This window comes from Bubalus bubalis, chromosome 21 (assembly GCF_019923935.1).
Source record: "Bubalus bubalis isolate 160015118507 breed Murrah chromosome 21, NDDB_SH_1, whole genome shotgun sequence".
NCBI lineage: Eukaryota > Metazoa > Chordata > Mammalia > Artiodactyla > Bovidae > Bubalus > Bubalus bubalis.
Window position 1 is genome coordinate 46,966,047 of NC_059177.1, and position 19,418 is coordinate 46,985,464.

Consider the following 19,418-nt stretch of genomic DNA (forward strand, 5'->3'; position numbering starts at 1 on the left):
TCACTGTTTCCATTGTTTCCCCATCTCTTTGCCATGAAGTGATGGGACCAGATGCCATGATCTTCATTTTTAAATGTTGAGTTTTAAGGCAGCTTTTTCACTCTTCCCTTTCACTTTCATCAAGAGGCTCTTTAGTTCTTCTTCACTTTCTGCCATAAGGTGTCATCTGCATATCTGAGGTTATTGATATTTCTCCCAGTGATCTTGATTCCAGCTTGCACTTCATCCAGCCTGGCATTTCACATGATGTACTCTGCATATAAGTTAAACAATCAGGGTGACAATATATAGCCTTGATGTACTCCTTTCCCAATTTGGAACCAGTCTGTTGTTCCATGTCTAGCTCTAACTGTTGCTTCTTGACCTGCATACATGTTTCACAGGAGGCAGGTATGGTCATCTGGTATTCCCATCTCTTTAAGAATTTTCCAGTTTGTTGTAATCCACACAGTCAAAGGATTTAGCATAGTCAATGAAGCAGATGTTTTTTCTGGAATTCTCTTGCTTTTTCTATGATCCAACGGATGTCGGCGATTTGATCTCTGGTTCCTCTGCCTTTTCTAAATCCAACTTGAACATCTGGAAGTTCTAGGTTCATATACTGTTAAAGCCTAGCTGGGAGAACTTAGAGTATTACTTTGCTAGCATGTGAAATGAATACAATTGTGCGGTACTTTGAACATTCTTTGGTGTTGCCCTTCTTTGGAATTGGAATGAAAACTGACCTTTTCCAGTCCTGTGGCCACTGCTGAGTTTTCCAAATTTGCTGGCATATTGAGTGCAGCACTTCCACAGCATCATCTTTTAGGATTTGAAATAGCTTAGCTAGAATTCCCTCACCTCCACCAGCTTTGTTCATTGTATGCTTCCTAAGGCCCACTTGACTTCACACTCCAGGATGTCTGGCTCTAGGTGAGTGATCACACCATCGTGCCCATCTGGGTTGTGAAGAACTTTTTTGTACAGTTCTGTGTATTCTTGCCACAGTGTTTTTCTTACGCCTTGGAAGAATTTATTTTAAAAAAGTAGGAACTAGCGTAGATCAGCTATCTCAAATAAGGGGCAATTTGTTATTAGCTATCTTTGGACCATTTCAGTCTTGGTAGGTGCCTCAGTGATTTAAAAAAAAAGGTGACTTAAAAAGGTGAGTGAAATCCTGAGTCCCAACCTTTGCTTTACCCTTGCAGGTGTAATCAGTCTTTAGGAGAGCTCTAAGGTATTAAATAAATGTTGTCTGACTCTATTCTGATGCCAAAATGTGATTGCCTCTGGAGGAAGCGCCTTTAAAAGAAAAAATCAGCGTCATTCTTTAAAGAGCTGAATTATAACCCTTACCATGCCTCCAGATCAGATAGATGCCAGCCACCAGCACCCATGTGGCCACAAGCAGAGCGGACAGGAGGAGAGGCAGCCAGCCACGCAGCACACTTCTGTCTGGGGAGAACAGAACTTACTTATCTTAAGCAGCACACAACCAGACTTCTCTCTTATTTGAAGACTAAAATTTTTATTTGATGCTTTGTAGACAAGTTTGGGTTCCTTCAAAGCTAACAGTCAGTAGATCTCTGCAGATCAGTATTTTTTTTTTTTTATAGTGTCCAGGTCTTTCACTAGATGCTTAAAAAGGAGAAGGGGCCCAGGAGTTTAGGAATGGTCCTTCAAAATCACTTGGGCCTTTTACTCCACATTTTCACTGTGGTAACCAGAATTTACATTCAGTTTTTTTTGTTGTTGTTGTTGTTCTTTGATGAATTAATGTTATTTTGGGTGCAATTACTTCATATAATACATAGTATGCATAGAGGGCATCTTTAAAGGCTGTTCTGTCAGACTGACAAATGTGAGGGTAATGCCACCTGGTCACAGGAATGCTGAGAGTCAGTTAAGCTCCAGGGTGTGAAACTGCTCAGGAATCCATAGGCACTGTGCCCACACAGCAGGATTGTCAGGAGGCTGGGTTTCTAAAAACAGCACCTTCCAACTTTTGACCCTATGCGGGCTAGTTCCGGAAGCATTTAATTTGAAAGAACTAACATCATTAAATCCAGAGAGACATTCTCCAGAACAGGCTGCTCTCAGGCACCAACGAGGTGTGTCTCCCGGGGCCACTATTCCTAATTTGTTATCCAAATGTCTGTGTGGCCGCATCAAGTTACAATAACAGCCAGCCCTGGGCCACTGAGACAGATAAGAAAGTCAAAACGCAGTGAAATGCATGTTCCTTCATACACTCAGTCCTTTTCCACCACTGACGTTTTTCAGCAGACCCTTGGGGCGTTCTGAACATCTATTTTGCACCACTGATTTTTTTTCTTTCCCTTCTTCTGTATGTCCTGCTTGGTTAGGGTCTTGATCTCATAAATGAAGCCTCATTCCTATTCCTATTGTAGCTGTTGGGCACAGAACCGCTGTCTTTCCCTGCACCCTGTTCAGCACCCACAGGCCGGGACCCTCTCTCACTCCCCCCCCACACCCCCGGCCTGTTGCATTCTGAATGGGGTAGGGCTGGGGTCCTTCCTGTCCTGAGGCTCTGTGCTGGGCACCTACCATGATCCTGAGGAGAAGAGACTGCCGTTTGTGGGCACTGCACCACGGTTCCTCTTTGTCGGATGCAGTCGTTGCCACAGGTATGGAAATACGGAGTCAGCTAAGGAGAAGCAAGGGGCTTATTAGCATTATTCCTACTTTTCACCAGAACTTCTCATCCCTTTTTTTCTAGCTTCAACCCCTCTCTGGCATTGTAGTAAGGCGTTTTTTTCCCCCCTTGGTCATACTTCTGTTATAAAGCCCTAAAATCCAGACCAGTGACCCAAGACCAGACACCTCCTACAACTCCTGGGTTATGGATCTAAACTTTGTACATGTTGCTGAGAGGTTTTGCATGCTCAGTTGTGTCCGACTGCAACCCCATGAACTGTATGTAGCCCACCAAGCTGCTCTATCCATGGGATTTCCCCAACAAGAATACTGGAGTGGGTTGCCACTTCCTTCTCCAGGGAATCTTCCCGACTCGAATCAAACCCGAATCTTTTGCATTGGCAGGCAAATTCTTTACCACTGAGCCACATGGGATGCCCACTAAGAGGTTAGTTTTCTTATCTAAAAGGGTTAGGTTGCATCCTAATACATAAATATGTCCTCAAAAAATAGGGCAGTGGGATGCCTCTTGACCTAATCAGCACTTTTAAGTCCCTTGGGACTAGGAGAGTCTGGTTCCTTAGAAAAGAGGTGCAGTTCTAACAGGCTTATGGGTATCTGCTCCCCTGGGCATGTCTGAGTGCTGCCTTTATGTCCCCAGGAATGAAGAACAAAAGAGTCTTATATCTTGGGTGTGGCTCTGTTCCAGTGGGACCCTCAGTAACATGAACTCGGAGCAGAAAGAGCCCTCAGAGCATCTGCTGGTCTGACTTCTGTTCTCCAGTGGACTAATCACGGGCCCCGAGGGGACAGAGTTGCCCTTCAAAGTTCATAAACCGATCAGGAACCCAAACCTTCTAAATCCAAATCCTTTTTTACTTCATTTTGCAGTGGAAATGGAGGCTTGGGATAACAAAATGGTATTCCTGTCTCAGAATTCCTTTGTGGCTCTGTGACAGCAAATGGGAATAAAAACACATTGGAAAGTCATCAGCCACTCACAGAAGCCAAAGGGACCGTGACAGTAAGTTCACCTTCCTGACCTCATGGATTCCCCATCAACATCACATAATGGCAGAGAGGCTGCCGGCAGAAGTGAGCCGAGGAGAGAATGCATCTGCTCCAACCAGAATGGACCGCTCAAAAGCAGCGAGTGGCGGTGCAGTGGGTCAGTGAGCCCTGTTCTGTCCGCGCCAGAGCAACTTGTTCAGCTTTACCTGGACCACAGCACCTTCACTCTCCCCAGTCACGTGAACCACCACGGAAGTTCGAGTTAGTTCTTTCTGGTGCAGGTGAGTGAGACAAAATCAAGAATTAGGAGCATAGGAGGGAGTAGGTTAAAGACTGCCAGTGAAGCCACTGCTCTTCCCAGACTGACTGGAACTCGTTAATTTGCGTGAGCCAGATTCACTCTGTACTTCTGAGACCTCTACCTTTGGTGGGTTTTAGGTTCACAGGGATGTTTCCAGAGATGCCCCCAGGGGGCTTGGTTTTGTTTTTTTTTTTAATTAATCAAAATAGCCCAGCACGTTTGTATATCAGTCAGTCCTGCCTGTTGCTCTCTCAAAAGAGTCTGTCCAGGGAAGTTCCCCAAGGGAAAGAGAGCTGGGGGTGGAGGACAGGACTGGTCTTGAGGACATGAGGGGAAGAAAGCACCTCTGACACGTAGGAAGTCCCAATCACGGCGGTACTTTGGATGAGCGCCATGTATCTGTCTCCAAGGGGACTGGTGGTAAAATTCACTTCCACCATGTTCGCGCTCCTCTTACAAGCGGTGATGTTTGGCTTCCACAGACTTCCTGTGAGTTAGGAGAAATCACAAGGATGGAGCTGCAAACTGAGCCCTCAGTTAAGTCCCCAAAAGGGCTTGACCAAAACCGATGTCTGTTCTGAGGCACACCTCCACGAGATACAAGCTACTACACAGCATGTCTTTTATTTATCATCTCAGAGTAACGTGCTGCGCAAGAAAGTTTAGTGACCCCACGTCACTGCTTTGCTGAAAACAGCTTCCCTGGGCTGACGGTGATGGGAGGCACAGGCGGGGTTCTACTGCTCTCTCTTCTACTCTCGGCATCCATTTGGAGTGAAGGGCTGGGGGTCAGGATTTCTCCCTTTCCGGGATGGGGAGCAAGAGCCACAGCTTAGGAGACATGTCTGGGTTTATAGAGCGAGTGAATTCAGCTAGAGCTAGAATACTCTGGATTCCAGAACTCCATCCATCAGCCTGCTCTGCCCCAGCTTAACCGAATGTCAGGAAATAAGGAAGTGCCTCATGGCTTAAAAGAATACCCTGACAGGTCTACTCTGAGAAAAGCCAGTTGTTTCAATCATGTGCCTTGCAAATCAGCACTTGGTTATTTCCAGGAACATGATATAGAAGAGCATGCATTATTTTCCCCACCCAGGAGGCCATTTCAAGCCCTCACTCCCAACTTTCGTACTGTTTTTAGGGGTTGGGTCCCAGGACTGATTCAAGGCCCTCGGGCCCCCTACACCCCACAGGGTCCTCCGCTCCAGATGCTGGCAGGAGGCCACAATGAGGCGCAAGCTCCAAGTCCACCATCAGCAGGAGACACATGCTTGGTCTGCTGAGGTTCACAAGGACACCTGTGGGGTGGGGGTGCCTAAAAGACAGGGGCTGGTGCCTCCAAACCATTAGCCTCATTAGCACCCTAAGACTGTCATTACCCAGAAATGCACAGAAATTCTTGTAAACACCTTGGAAATTGGATGGTTGGGACTGATTAACCTGAAGGGGCTTATTTCAAAAATCAGAGGGTAGGGGCAGTTTCTAACAGCCTGCCTGTGAGCTGTGACCCCTGTGAGGTCACAGGTTGGGAGCATGCTTCTAGGCCATTACTTTAGCTAATGCTGCCACCTGGAATGTTTGCAAATCCAGGTAGGTCCCTGTGGCCACAGCTCAGTGGTGCTGGTGTCTGAGCGGGTGGAGGACTTGAATAAATGGAGTCCCATCCAGGCAGAGAGGGCCTTTGTTTGAGGCTAAAACGTTACTTTAATCAAGGGAATGGGGTGTTTTTCCTGTGACTTGCTCACCACATAAACCTACCAAGAGTTTGTCAGGTTGGGGATCAGCCTTCACTGAGCAGTTTGGATACATAATAGACCTACTCTAGGCCTCAGTTCCTTCATCGTAAAAAGTCTGATTGAGCTGTGCTGGCTCGAGCTATGGATTTCTTCTCATAACAAAAGCAAATGCTGAATTTACTTACCTGCCTCGATGCATTTTTTTTTATATTTCATTACGTGGTCCAGGCACCCTGGAAATTTGAAAGTTTCCACATTTTAGAAAAAATTAACCCTGCTCCACCACAGTGCCAACACGTGTGCACACAACACATGCTTACACACCTGTAATGAATTGCCAGAACATTTCAGATGAGGTCAGATAGCAGATGTAAATAAGATGCTAACATACTGTTAAACAGAAGACTATCTACCTGCGAAGTGATGACCAGAATCTAATTTGAATACAGCCTTTATCAGAATGTTATCTGTGATCCCCAAGAGAAGACCTCGAAACCAGCCATTCTTGAAAAATGAGGTTTGGTATTATGTGTAGATACTGCCCCTTCCAAGAGGTAGAGCTTAATCCTACTCTGTACCCGTCCGCCCCAGGGTGGGGTAGACTTAGTGATTTGTTTCCAAAAACTAGAGCTGGGGAAGGGAAAGATACTAGATTACATGGAGAAACCTGGCAAGATACCACTTAACAGTGACAAAGGTGAGCATCACCTGTGACGCCCTGTGCATGTCCCCCGCCCCAACAGGTGCCACAAGAAGAGTGCTTCACCTGTGTAGAATTCTCATCAAACTCCTATATCCCCAGTCTGATCATGAGACAAACACCTGACAAGCCCAGATTGGGGGAACATCCTGCAGGAGGCATGGCCATCACTCCTCAAGATTCATGGTCGTGAAACACGGAAACACTAAGAGACTGCCACAGACCAGATGAGATGGAGAAGACACCGGGGACTAAATGCCACTGGGACAGAAAGACGACATTAGTGGAAAAGCAGATGAAATCCAAATAAAGTCTGGACTTTAGTTCATAGAAATACCAGTGCTGGACTCTTAGTTTTGACTAATAGATTGTGGTAACATATCCTATGTAAAAGAAAAGCCTTTCTCAACAGTAAGAAACTGGGTGAGCACTATATGGGAACTCTTTGTACTAGCTTTGCAACTTTTCTATAAAAGTATTCCAAAATATTTTTAAAATGAGATTTGGTCTCACCAAGAAACCTGGGAACTACTGTGTAGTAAATGATGTGATGCTGAGAATACACTAGACCAGAACCAAGGAATGCAAACAGATTGGAAATTGCCCCCATCTTGCTTCAGTGCCAGCTGGCACAGGGACAGGCGTGGGGACAGAACAGATGACCCAGCCCGAGCTGGAGTGATGTGGGAGCTGCTGGGGCCAGGCACTGTGCTGGGCCCTCCTCACTGGAAACCTCGTCTCATCCTCACACTGACCCCATGTGTGATCATGCAGGTGTGACACCAGAGGGCTGAGCGTGTGTCATAGAGCAAGGGAAAGAACCAGTGCTCACCTCAGTGCCATCGGCCTCTTCTCCCAGCTCAGGGGGCAGACCCACTGGAGTCTGTACATCCTCAGAGACCAGCCACACATGGTCAAACTACACATCCTGCCCAGAAGCTGAGACTGGAACAAGCGTTTTGCGTCGACCGCAGAGAATGGCAGATGTGCATCGGTCAAGAAGGACCAGAGTTTGACCAGCAGCTTCACTGCGCTGTGTGTATAACCTGGGCAACTTTCTTAAGCTCCCAGTTTTTTTTATCTGTAAGTCAGGGCTGTCCCAACCTTGGGGTTTTTGGCAGCCCGAGTGAGATGATGGGTGTCAAGTGCTCAGTCAGTGCCCGATGCACAGGAATGGGCTTTCCCCTCCATTTCACCTGACTCAGTCCTCTCCTTGTGAGTGAGATGCAGTTGTATCCCTAGTACACATGAGGAAACCGAGACTCAGCAAGGCCAAACATCTCATCCAGGGGACCTGGCCTGTCTCTACCAAACCACATACCAGATCAGGTGTCCCAGCAAGACAGAGAATAAGACAGGAGTGAGGATGTGTACCTGGGGAGGTGAAGTTCACAGCCATGGAGGGACCGTCCTCATTCATATTTGCATTGGGGATGTTATGGGCCCCAATGAAATAGACTGTGTTCAGCTCGACAGGAAAACCAATGTAGGAAAACGTCCACTGCAAAGCAAAGCGGGAACCCTTGAATTGCCACGTCCTTTTCATCTATAATTTCATTCCTTAACCCACTGCTAAAACTCATGTCTCTAGCCAATGTCTACTAAGGAAATTGACCCCACACAGTTTGCCAATGTAACCCACAGAATCAGAGAAGTGTAAAATTCTAGAGCCAGGATATAATTTAGGGTCAGTTTCCCTCACTTGGGCCCCCCTGCTGGCTCAAACGGTAAAGAGTTTGCCCACAATGTGGGAGACCTGGGTTCAATCCCTGGGTCAGGAAGATCCTCTAGAAAAGGGAATGGCAACCCACTCCAGTATTCTTGCCTGGAGAATTCCATGAACAGAGGAGCCTGGCAGGCTACAGTCCATGGAGTCGCAGAGTTGGACATGACTGAGCGACTAACACTTCCCTCACTTTGCTGATGGGGAAATTGAGGCCCAGGGATGCTGACTTGCCCAAGGCACACAGCAGAGAAATGGCCCCAAGTGGGATTTGAACCCGAACATCCAGGTTCCAGGTTGTAGCTGTCAGCAGCCTGTATGAGAATACAAATCCACACCCCCAACAAAGGACCCAGATTACTGACAGCCCTCCCAAGTGTCTCCAAGTGCTTACTTTGCCACCAGAGGGTCTGGTCTGAGTCTGGAAGGCCTGGGTGTAATTGCACCTGATGCAGCTGTAGGACTGGAAGTGGCTTTTGCCCATCACGCAGATCTTGGTGGCCTTCAACAAGCGGATGCTGGCTGCCAAGGTGGGTAAGAGGGCAGTTGTGTATTTAGTGCTTCCTCTGTAGCTGATTTGATGCTAGACAGCCTACCTGCCTTCACATTCACCGTGGCCCTCAGAGGTAGGCACTATGATTGTTCCTGGTTTACAGAAGGGGTGAGCGAGGCTGGGAATTGCAGGGAGCTGTGCCATAGCTTACAAAGGTCATCAGGGACAATATGGATTCAGATTCCAAAGCCTTTCCTCCTCATAGGTGAGCCTGAGTTTCACAGGCACCTGCAAAGAGGAGGCTACCTTTACACTATCCTGGACCTCTGTTAAGAGGAACAGGTGTGCTGTGTGGAGCAGAGGCCTCTCAGAGTGTCCTCAGCAGCCAAGCCTGTTCTGTCCGTACCTTTATCCTTGCTGGTCCATCCCTGCAATGCCTTTTCCTCCTGTTCTTGGCCTCACCAGCTCTTTCTCCTTCAAGGCCCAACTCATGCACCACCATCTACAATGACAGCTAACAAACACAGGAGCTTACTCTGTGCCAGGGATGAAGCCAAATGCCATCTAATTTACTGTGGTCTCACCAGGGCCTGCTCCTCCTCCTCTCCCCTCAGGCCTGCCAAAGATGAAGTACAGGTCCCTCCAGGATTCTCCTGACAGTCTGTCTGCCTCCCGCTGGCCCCTGAGAACCTGACTGAGCAGGAACTGGAGCTCGCTCACTTCCCCGTGCTTGGCACTCCCAGATTATGACCATATGGAATTTAGCTGAATTTAGTGAGGGGACTCTACAGACATGAGCTTTAGGCCCCCAGTATTGGTTCATCCAAAGTGCCTCAGAGAAATGCTAGGACTTCCATGATGTCCTTTGGGAGATGGAAAAGTTATCTACCCAAGAGAAGGTTTTCCTAAACCTGCAAGATCATCTCTGGCCCTATCCGTTTCCTTCCATGAAGAGCAGCGTAACATGTAAAAAAGCACACCACCACCAGCACACAACCTGATGAGTTTTCGCACCTGTGCAGCCAGTACCCAGGTTAAGGAACCCCCTGGGAGTGCCCCTCAGGCCTCCTTTCAGTCACTCCCCACCCAAGAATGGGCTTTTCTGGTGGTTCAGATGGTAAAGAATCCACCTGCAATGCAGGAGACCTGGGTTCAATCCCTGGGTTTGGAAGATCCCCTGGAGAAGGGAATGGCTACTCATTCCAGCATTCTTGCCTGAGGATCCCATGGACAGAGTAGCTTGGCAGGCTACAATGAGTGCATAGGGTCACAAATAATCAGACATAATTGAGCAACTTTTATCCAAGAATAGCCACTGTCCTGACTTCTGACTACAGAGAGTTTTGCCTGTTTTGCACTTTCTGTTAGTGGAATCATCTGGTGGGTAGGACCGCAGGCCTGCATCTAGAGGCGTAAGTATGAACGCCCGAATCTAGCTTCTTTTGTTTGTGAGATTCAGCCACACATAGTTATAAATCATTCATGCTAATTGATATACCGGATTCCGTTTTGTGAATCTAAGTCTACTGTCAGGCATTGAAGGCATTTTATTTTTGGCTGTTTTGAATACTGCTACTGTGAGCATTCTAGTCCGTGGCTTTGAATATGTATGGCATGTATCTGGTGTATCTGTGGCATGCATGTATGTGTTCTGTTGGGTATGCCAGGAAGGGACGTCATGGGTCATAGAGTCTGCCCATTTCTGCTTTAGTAGACATGTCAGGCCTTACCGTTGATTGATGCAAACTTACCATCTGCCCGGAGTATCCAGCTTATGTTCATCAAAATTGAAGAGTCCTCCAGGTCAACATTGCTTTTAATAGTTTCCACTTGGAGGTCCCTCAGGTCTCCTGGGGTCAGGGTGTGTCGGACCATCCATTCTGGAGACGGTCCTGGGAGAAGGCAAAACTGCCCATGACACCCTTCCCCCAGCCCAGTCCAATGCCACTTGCTCTACATGACCCACTGTGAACACCCCTCACTCACAACTCAGCTCTTCTTTCAGCTAAGGCAGGCCCGACATTTCTCAGTGCTGGCTGATGTGCAGCCAAGGTGATGCTGAACCTCCTAGGCCCAACCTACAGGGCACATGTGCCCACTCTGGGTCCCTTCATACATATGTATGTATCTAATTTATTCGACATGTTTATTAGAATCGCTTCTGCCTACCCCCACACCTCAGCCTGGACTCCAGCCAGCTTACCCTCATGACTCCCCCTTCCTACCCCTTAGTCTCTGTCAGTACCATCTCTTCTCCAGCTCACTCTGTCCATCCACATTTCTTGGGCAGAAACACACCCATTCTTTAAATGCTACCATCTCCAACACTCCTTCTTCTCTAAAATATTTGCTTCCTGTTCCCAAGTGTAAATGACGTCCCTCCCATGGCACTTGATCTCCTGTGCCTCTTTCCAGCCAGGAGGCCAGCCCACCCGAAACCCTGGGAGCTCTGCCTTGGGCAGATGGAGGCTTCACCCGCATCAGCTAACCAAGCAGAGGTTCACCCTGCGCCAGGTCTTCGATGACCTACTGCCGGGATTCAGGTCCCCTGAAAGTCCACCTGTACTTCTGACGTAAAGCCCTGTTTCTAGTGCACCTACCGGGTTCAGAGCCACACTGAATTGTCTGCAAGAGAGAAAGAAACCGAGTGCCATGTTGAATACCAGCAAACCACAAGACTTCATTTGCCAAATTAGACAAAACACCATCTTTTCCCTTAAATGCATATACAAGTGATGCATGTTCAAAGGAAAGCTGATCTGGTCCCACCTCACAGTTTGGGAGACATTAAGCAGCCCTATGATAGGCTATGATGGGCCATAGATTAACCACCATTTACTTGAACCTCAAGCCTGGCCATCATCTCCCTTAAAGATCAAAGGTGGGTTTACACCCCTCTCTGCAGCTCAGCCTTCCCTGCCACAAGCAGAGGATAACTCTGGACCATCACGGAGGCCCCTTCACACTAACTGTAGCCTTCTAGGACAGTCTAGAATATTTATTGAGTTTCCCCAGGTTAAAGACAGGCTGTGCCAAGAAGAGCAGAAGAATGCAGTCCATGGTCCCTTTCCAAGGTTCTTTAAAAAAATTCCCCTTCTGATATAAAAGGACTCACTCGAACTATTTACCAAATCATAAAGCAACTATGATTTCATCATGTTATCTTTTAAAAAGAACTTATAAAGAATATCATCAATATCTAAGAAAGGCTGATATTAAATCCTTTGGATTAACTGCTCATGTCTTTTTATAAGAAAAAGTAATTAGTCCTTTGGTTTGGGAATAAAATTCAGGACCTAAAAGGAAGCAGCAAGTTCCCGTGACACAGATGACACAGTGCGGGTAAGTCCACCAGCTCCGGAATTTGAGCCCTCGCAGCCTCAACATTTCTCAACACCATGAAGACCGAAGGCAAGACTTTGTTGATTTAAGTAATATGAGTTGGGTGGAACTGTCAGTCGCTCATCTTTGTCTTTTTAAAGCTGAACTCCAAGGGATGTCACCAGACAGTTTTTTAAACAAGCCACCATGGTGATACTGGGAGCTAAGTTCTTATCAAGGGGCTCCTGAGATAACTTTTAGAAAGAAGCAAAGCCACAGCTCTAAGCTTTGTACAGAGTTCAAGCTACAGGCCTAGTAGCAGGTACTGCAAAAGCAATGAATTCTTCCTCTAGGGGGAAGGTAGGGGTGCGGTGGAGTGAGGGGGTGGGCTCCGAACTGAGACAGAGGACAAGGAGAGGAGCTGAAGACATCAAGGCAGGATGCCTTTCCATCAGCAAATGACATCACGCTTTTATGCTGCGTGCTATGCTTAAGGGCAGCAATATAGCTTCAAACGCTATTTTGCAAATGAGGTTTTGTTTGAAGACCCAGAAAAGTCCCTCAATCCTTTAAGGCAGGGGAAGAAGGGAAAGCTGCAGAGTTCAGGGGCTTAGCTCTGGGGACAAGAGCCCCAGTATAGCAAAAAGAACACGGCAAAAAAGGCGACTGGAATGTAGAAGCAGCTCTTGCGACCCCAGAATAACAATAGTGAACGCCTACTAAGTGCTAGGCTCTTTGCTGCTATTTTACGGCCCCTATTTTAGCTGTCCTTCACTAAATCCTGGTGAGTGAGGTATATGACCCTTCAGTTAGACAGATGAGGACACGAGGCTCATTGAGCATAAATGGCTGGATCAAGAACGCATGGTGACATCCGAACCCGTCTGATTCCCTCGCCGCAGACTTAAGCAGTCCGACGCCCGATCCCGCCTTCAGACAGCCCTCTGCGAACGCCTCGGAGGAGCATGAGCTGATGGGTTGGGACGCGTTTGGGTCCGGGTTTGAGGGACCGGAACGTGGGAGAGGGGAGCGGACGGGGGGTGCTTACCGGCTCCGGAGGCACGGCCCCCCAGCACAGCGCGGCCAGGCTCAGCAGTACTAGCGACATCGCGGGGCCACCGCCCGCCACCGCGCGGGGTCCGGATCGGCATCGGGCCGCGCTCTTATCCAGGCGCCCGGGGCCACACCTCCGGGCTCCGCCTCCCCCAGCACCGCCCGGGTAGGGGCGGCCCTCTGGCGCCCTCCCAGGGTGGGGAATGTAAGTGCCTGGCCTGCAGGGGTAGCGCGGGATGAATGCCCGGGTCCGAGCGTCTCCCGCGCAGCCACGCACGCGCCGGCCCAGCGCACCGGTGCGTGCGGTGAGCCAGGTGCGCGAGTGCGCGCACGACCCGCCCGCCCCAACCCGCAGGCCCGCCTGGCGGTCGCTCGCCGCCCGGAGCAGGTCGGGTCCGAGACGCCCGCGGTGCCCCTCCTGGCCGCCCGGAGCGCGCGGAGCGCGGGCGCTGCCGGTTAAAGTGTAGCGGGGCTGGGCCGGGCCGCTGGCGCCAGCTCCTCCGACTCCGCCGCCGACCGTCCCGGCACTCGGACCGACCTGCCCACGGTGAGTAGTGGGGAGGCGCTAGACCCGGGGCCGTGGCCGCACTCCGGAGCCCGCGGCCGGGTCGGGCCGGGAGGTCGAGTGGGTCTGGAGAACCCAGGCTGGACGCCGAGGTTGCCCCCCCCCCCCCTCCACCCCCGGGAAACAAAACGTGTGGGACGGGAACAGCAGAGTCGCACTGAGTTACTCGCAGAAATTTAAGTTGTGTGTAATTTGTGTAGTAGAAACCGTCCCTATCGCTGGTTTTCTGGTCAATGTATCTTTCCACAAAATGAGACCTGATGCTAACAGTTGGGTCTCCGAAGAAGAAAGCCTTCACCCTTTGGGTTTGGAGGCGAGTTCTTGAGTTTCAGGGAGCTCGGGATTTCTGAGCAAAATTTGCAAATTAAATGCGGCCTCAGAGAGCCGACCTAGCTGCTCAGAACCAAGTAGGGTCTGGGAATTGCATTTAACTTGATCTCGCTGGTTAATTCTGCGCAGATGGACCAGACCCATTCTTTGAGAGACATAGTGGGTTTGGGGAAAGGTTAATGAAAATCAGCTGGGCTAACAGTGAATCAGTGTTTGAAACTCTTCCCCTTTAGGCACCTGGGTTTGCAGAGGAGGGGGAGGGTGACCAACTCAAGGTCCCTTAACCTTCTAGGCTGAGTTAGCTCCACTCTTTAGATGGGAGACCAAGGCCTAGGGAGGCATGGAGTTGTCAGCTGGTGAAAAGTTGACTTAGTCAAGCAGTTGTTTTGCTGAGGTCCTGTGTACCAGTCCTGGCCCAGCTGCCTGATTCAAATTTTGGCCAGCATGGAGCAGGCCCCAGTCTCAAGGTTGGCTGGGGATTCTGGCATGCACATATGTGAGATGCAGGCGATGTTTTCCTGAGGGTTGGTCTGGTTCCTCATCAAGGTGAGTGGCTCAGGTGAGGGTATTGCCTCACCCACGCCTGGGGCTGGGTCACCCGCGGCCCCTTGCTTAACGTCTCTGAGTTGCTTTGAGCCCTAGCCCTGTAGTCCCAGAGATCACTTGCAGCTCTAATAGTTGTGTGTATTCTTGAGCCAACGTGTGCAGGATGCCCGTGCTGGCATGCAAGGTGCCAGCTAACAGGTGCCCTTGGACTGAGAACGCAGGCGGTGAGAATATGTTCGAGGGCATGTGGGCTCCCCACTTCTGCCATGGAAGTGCAGATGCAGTCTCATCTTCCTGCTCTTGGGATTACAACCCTTGTCTGTGGGGTGCCAGACGTTTTGGTGATGGTCATTTTTCAGTGTTAGGAAGGTCACCTGGCTGGCTATGCCAGGCCATGGGAAGTCAGTCCCTCTGAGGGCAGTGAGAAGAGGCTGCAATTAGTCTGAATCTGTTCGCTGGACGAATAGCCTAGTGTCTGTATGGGCCAGGCTCCAGGCTGCACCGGCTTTACAGCCATGCCCCAAAGCAGGCCCTGTTGTGAGAGCTTGGGCTCTTGAGGGTCAGGGCTCTGGGGGTGACCAGGGATGCAAAGGTTAGTCCTGGAGACAGAGTTTGTGAGTCAGACATTTATAGGGGTTAGTAAAGTGGGGAAACAGTGGAAACAGTGTCAGACTTTATTTTTGGGGGGGGCTCCAAAATCACTGCAGATGGTGATTGCAGCCATGAAATTAAAAGACACTTACTCCTTGGAAGGAAAGTTATGACCAACCTAGACAGCATATTCAAAAGCAGAGACATTACTTTGCCAACAAAGGTCCGTCTAGTCAAGGCTGTGGTTTTTCCAGTGCTCATGTATGGATGTGAGAGTTGGACTGTGAAGAAGGCTGAGCGCGGAAGAATTGATGCTTTTGAACTGTGTTGTTGGAGAAGACTCTTGAGAGTCCCTTGGACTGCAAGGAGATCCAACCAGTCCATTCTGAAGGAGATCAACCCTGGGATTTCTTTGGAAGGAATGATGCTAAAGCTGAAACTCCAATACTTTGGCCACCTCATGCGAAGAGTTGACTCATTGGAAAAGACTCTGATGCTGGGAGGGATTGGGGGCAGGAGAAGAAGGGGACGACAGAGGATGAGATGGCTGGATGGCATCACCGACTCGATGGACGTGAGTTTGAGTGAACTCCGGGAGTTGGTGATGGACAGGGAGGCCTGGTGTGCTGCGATTCACGGGGTCGCAAACAGTTGGACACGACTGAGCAACTGAAATGAACTGAAAGAGGGGTGGAGAAGGAAATGGCACCCCACTCCAGTACTCTTGTGTGGAGAATCCCGTGGACAGAGGAGCCTGGTGGGCTACTGTCCGTGGGGTCGCACAGAGTCGGACCCGACTGAAGTGACTTAGCAGCAGAGAGGGGAGGTGGATAGGGTCCCAGGAAGGGATATTCCCTATTCCCTTCTTTCTGTAAGATCCTAGAGTGAGGGAGCAGCCATGGTGTCAGGTGAGACAGAAGGGTCAAGAGTGGCCTGGCCTGTGGTGGGCCCCTGACTTAGATCTTCAGCAAGAAGTGTTGAGACAAGGCATGAGAGGAAGTGGCTTTCGAGATGGGAGAAGGCTGGTTTTCTTCCAAGAATGAGCAAGGTTGAGATAGTTTCTCCAGGAAAAGAAGCTTATGGGCAAAGGAGAGGAGAAAGGCGAGGCGAGCAAAATGCCAAGGTGGCTGAGCATCAGGTCGAAGGAGTGGGAGGGGGGAACCAGAGCAGCGGATGCTGGCCATTGACTTGGGATGCAGACCGAGTGACCTCCCCATGCCCTGGGTGCAGCGCTGGGCATGTGTGGGCACAGAGATGACACCGCCCTGTCTTTGGTTCTCTGCTGCCCATGGCCAGGTCTGAAGGCAGGACCGCAGAGTGAGTAGTCCCGAGTGATCCCTTTAGCCACGGCTGGTGTGCTCTGTGGGCCAGCAAAGTGTGCCTGTTCAGTAGGAGGGGTCCACACTGGCTCAGAAGGTCATTCTGAAAAGTGTTCCTCCATGAGAGGGCCTTGCTGGTTAAGCATGGAGCCTCCGAGCTGGCCTGCTGGAAGGAACGCCGTTTGTTGGAACGCCTAAGCCCAGTAGTGCCGTAGCTTTGTTAATGGGATGCAGGGCCCCTGTGGGTCAGGAGGTCTCAGCTGCTTCCCCTGTGACTCTGGAAGTCTTGGCCCTTCTCAGAGCCTCTGTTTCCTTTGCTGTCAAGTGTAATGGCAGTGAGGTGACTCAGGTCTGTGAGGGAAGTGCAGATGCTCTCACCTTTCCTCTTTGGCCATGAATTCTACTGCATCTGCATTTCTGAAAGAGCCTTGTGCAGCATTCCTTCTTGTCTGGGTATTTAGTAAGTGCTTATTAAATGCTTGAATGAATCAATGAATGAATGCATACCTTCCTCCAAGCCGGGGGCCCAAGCCTGCCCAATCAGAGCTGGTTTGGGTTTCCTTCTACTCTTCCTTCTCTGGTGGGGAGGAGCATCTCATCTGGAGTCTGGAGGACCCCTCTGTCCACTACCCATGGCCCTGGCCCCAGACTCCCCTGGGACAGGCTCTGTGCTGCCACTGGGGTTCACATCTGTGCTGTGCTATTCGTTCCCCAGTGCCACCCTTGAGCGAGACTCTGGGTGTCGTAGGGCCTCAGTTTCCCCTCCATAACATGGGGCTGACGTCAGTCCTGCTGGCCTGGCAGGGCTGTTGGGAGACTCTGAAGGGGTGGGAAAAAACTGGAGGACTTAAAGGTGCTGTGTAAATTTAAGGACAGGGGAGGTGGGACAAGAAAAAAACAAATGAGCCTGGCTTTGACAAGGAAATTCCTTTGGACCAAGTGCAGAGATACCTTCAGGCCGTCACTTTGGTCGGCCTCTTTGTTTCTCTGTCCTCCCCGTCCCCAGGGACAAGGCCATTAGAGGTTGTTGACCTGTCCCAGGCCTGGCCTCCGCCCACACAGGTGGAATTTTCCACTTTTTTTTTTTTTCAAACATTAATCAAGGCCCCAGCCGGTCAACAGTGGATTCATTGTCTCTTGAAGAGCAAGATTCAAGCTGTTTCTGGCAGACACTGGCTGCCTCCCAGGGCCCCAGCGGCCCACCCAAGCTGGATGGGCTGTACTGGGGGCACCTCCACCCACAGTATCGCACCCCCCCCACCCACCCCCACCGTGTTCTCCTCCAGTTGTGGAGTTTTGCAGAGTCAGTGGTCATGCATACTTTGAGGCAGGGACCCAGAGGCCCCCCTGTTTGCCCCCTGTCCCCAGCAGGGCCACAGAACCACAAACGGCCTCTCTGCTGCAGTGAGGAGGGCTGGCCCAGGAAGGCTCACTGGGGTTAGGTCCCTGTTAATACTACGAAACCCTGTGAGGCCGCAGCCTGTGTGTGCTTGCCTTGATCTCCACACGCACTGTCACCCGGGGCCTGGGAAAAGTCCAGAGCGCGGAGGAGGCCGGTACTGCTGTTCCCTCAAAGCCCCATCTGTACTTGGGTGACTGAGTCAGCCTGGGCCCAAGGCGGGGTTACTGGAGAAGTTGGTGGCAGGGAGCAGTGGCATGTGTGGGGCTCATACCACAGGGCTGGCCATGTATTTCTCCATCAGTGATACTTTAATTACTCTGTTATTAGTAATACCACTGTTATTCATAGTCACAGCATCACTCTCCGTACTGAAGGGGATGAGTGAGGATGCAGGGAGGAGACCAAGGAGGGACTAAGGCCACGGTATGAACTTGACAAAATTACCATGTGCTTTTGACTTTACGCCTGTAATTCTCTGAAGGGTGTTTTTGGCTCATTTCTTTTTCCTCTCATAACCAACCTAAGGAATGGGCAGCTCTGTTCCCATTTTATAGATGTGGAAACTGAGGCCCAGAGTTGCTAAACCATGAGTGGTGACAGAGTTGAGACCACAAACCATGGATCTTGACCTCCGGCTCCTTTCACTCTTTTTTTTTTAAGTAGTGAAACTTGAATGTGAAACATACGGATTATGATGTTGCATATTAGTGTGAGTTATCTTGTAAGTTCATATTTGTAATTTATGTGTGTGTGTTTGACTTAAATATTCACAACCTAATAGTCAAGAGCTGTGTTTCACTCACCGGGAATTTTTAGGACTTCAGGCTCAGGAGGCAGCATCTCAAGTGACCGTGAGAGAACTGCTCCAAGGAGGCCAGGCTGGAGTAGCCAGGTTATACAGAAGTCTTACAACAAAGGACAGGTAGTCTGAACATCAGGAGGTTATTGTTAAGTAAAGAAATCCAGATAACCCAGGTTAAGGAATTCAGCACTTTTCCGTGTATGGGAGGATGTACGATCTGAGCTCACTCAAACCATTCCTTTGATGTGCAGCTCACTTATCTGGGGCCAGTATCCTGGGTATTTTTTTTAATTACTTTATTTTTATTTGGCTGCGCTAGGTCGTGGTTGTGGCGTGCAGGGGCTTCTCTCTAGTTGTAGCACGTGAGTTTCTCATTGTGATGAAATTTTAAAATTATTTTAAGAGAGTTTTCCCAAAAGCTCATATCTCATTTACATTTACTGTAAGGTTTCATCATATCAAGTTATTTTGCTTGCAACAGATGCAATAACGTCCGTCTTATTTGACTTCTGTTAAACCTAGGTATGGAGAAGGCAGTGGCACCCCACTCCAGTACTCTTGCTTGGAAAATCCCATGGATGAAGGAGCCTGGAAGGCTGCAGTCCATGGGGTCGCTGAGGGTCAGACATGACTGAGCGACTTCACTTTCAGTTTTCACTTTCATGCATTGGAGAAGGAAATGGCAACCCACTCCAGTGTTCTTGCCTGGAGAATCCCAGGGACGGGGTAGCCTGGTGGGCTGCCGTCTATGGGGTCGCACAGAGTCGGACACGACTGAAGTGACTCAGCAGCAGCAAACCTAGGTACAATAAAGTATTATACTTAATGATTCTAAATACATGCCTATAATAATTAGATCAACAAACAAACTTTAATACCAGGTAGCAT

At 49.6% G+C, this 19,418-nt stretch overlaps 3 protein-coding genes across 15 annotated transcripts in view; 2 read left to right on the top strand and 1 right to left on the bottom strand.

Annotated features, from left to right (window-relative positions):
* The window catches only part of ACTR8 (actin related protein 8), a 27,303-nt gene extending 20,398 nt beyond the window's left edge, over positions 1-6,905 (top strand). Inside the window, exons 14-15 of the transcript XR_003105546.3 lie at positions 3,529-3,929; positions 6,429-6,905. The gene's annotated coding sequence lies outside the window, so the exon portion shown is untranslated. The remainder of the gene's footprint in view (positions 1-3,528; positions 3,930-6,428) is intronic.
* IL17RB (interleukin 17 receptor B) overlaps positions 1-13,936 on the bottom strand; it is a 16,333-nt gene extending 2,397 nt beyond the window's left edge. Inside the window, exons 1-10 of one of the 7 annotated variants that reach the window (XM_006053072.4) lie at positions 12,971-13,170; positions 11,202-11,226; positions 10,353-10,493; positions 8,503-8,630; positions 7,760-7,886; positions 5,871-5,918; positions 4,294-4,436; positions 3,855-3,920; positions 2,548-2,647; positions 1,336-1,434 (exon numbers count right to left, since the gene is read on the bottom strand). In XM_006053072.4, the coding sequence (XP_006053134.3) occupies positions 1,336-1,434; positions 2,548-2,647; positions 3,855-3,920; positions 4,294-4,436; positions 5,871-5,918; positions 7,760-7,886; positions 8,503-8,630; positions 10,353-10,493; positions 11,202-11,226; positions 12,971-13,030 (937 nt within the window). In that variant the 5' untranslated portion in view covers positions 13,031-13,170. Of the gene's footprint in view, positions 1-1,335; positions 1,435-2,547; positions 2,648-3,854; positions 3,921-4,293; positions 4,437-5,870; positions 5,919-7,759; positions 7,887-8,502; positions 8,631-10,352; positions 10,494-11,201; positions 11,227-12,970; positions 13,171-13,710 lie in introns of those variants that run through there. The other 6 variants (XM_044933785.2, XM_044933782.2, XM_044933783.2 and 3 more) reach the window with 6 other exon arrangements.
* The window catches only part of CHDH (choline dehydrogenase), a 91,102-nt gene continuing 85,070 nt past the window's right edge, over positions 13,387-19,418 (top strand). For 4 of the 7 annotated variants that reach the window (XM_044933776.2, XM_044933780.2, XM_006053084.4 and 1 more), the window contains exon 1: positions 13,391-13,522. The gene's annotated coding sequence lies outside the window, so the exon portion shown is untranslated. Of the gene's footprint in view, positions 13,523-14,122; positions 14,417-19,418 lie in introns of those variants that run through there. The other 3 variants (XM_044933779.2, XM_044933777.2, XM_044933778.2) reach the window with 3 other exon arrangements.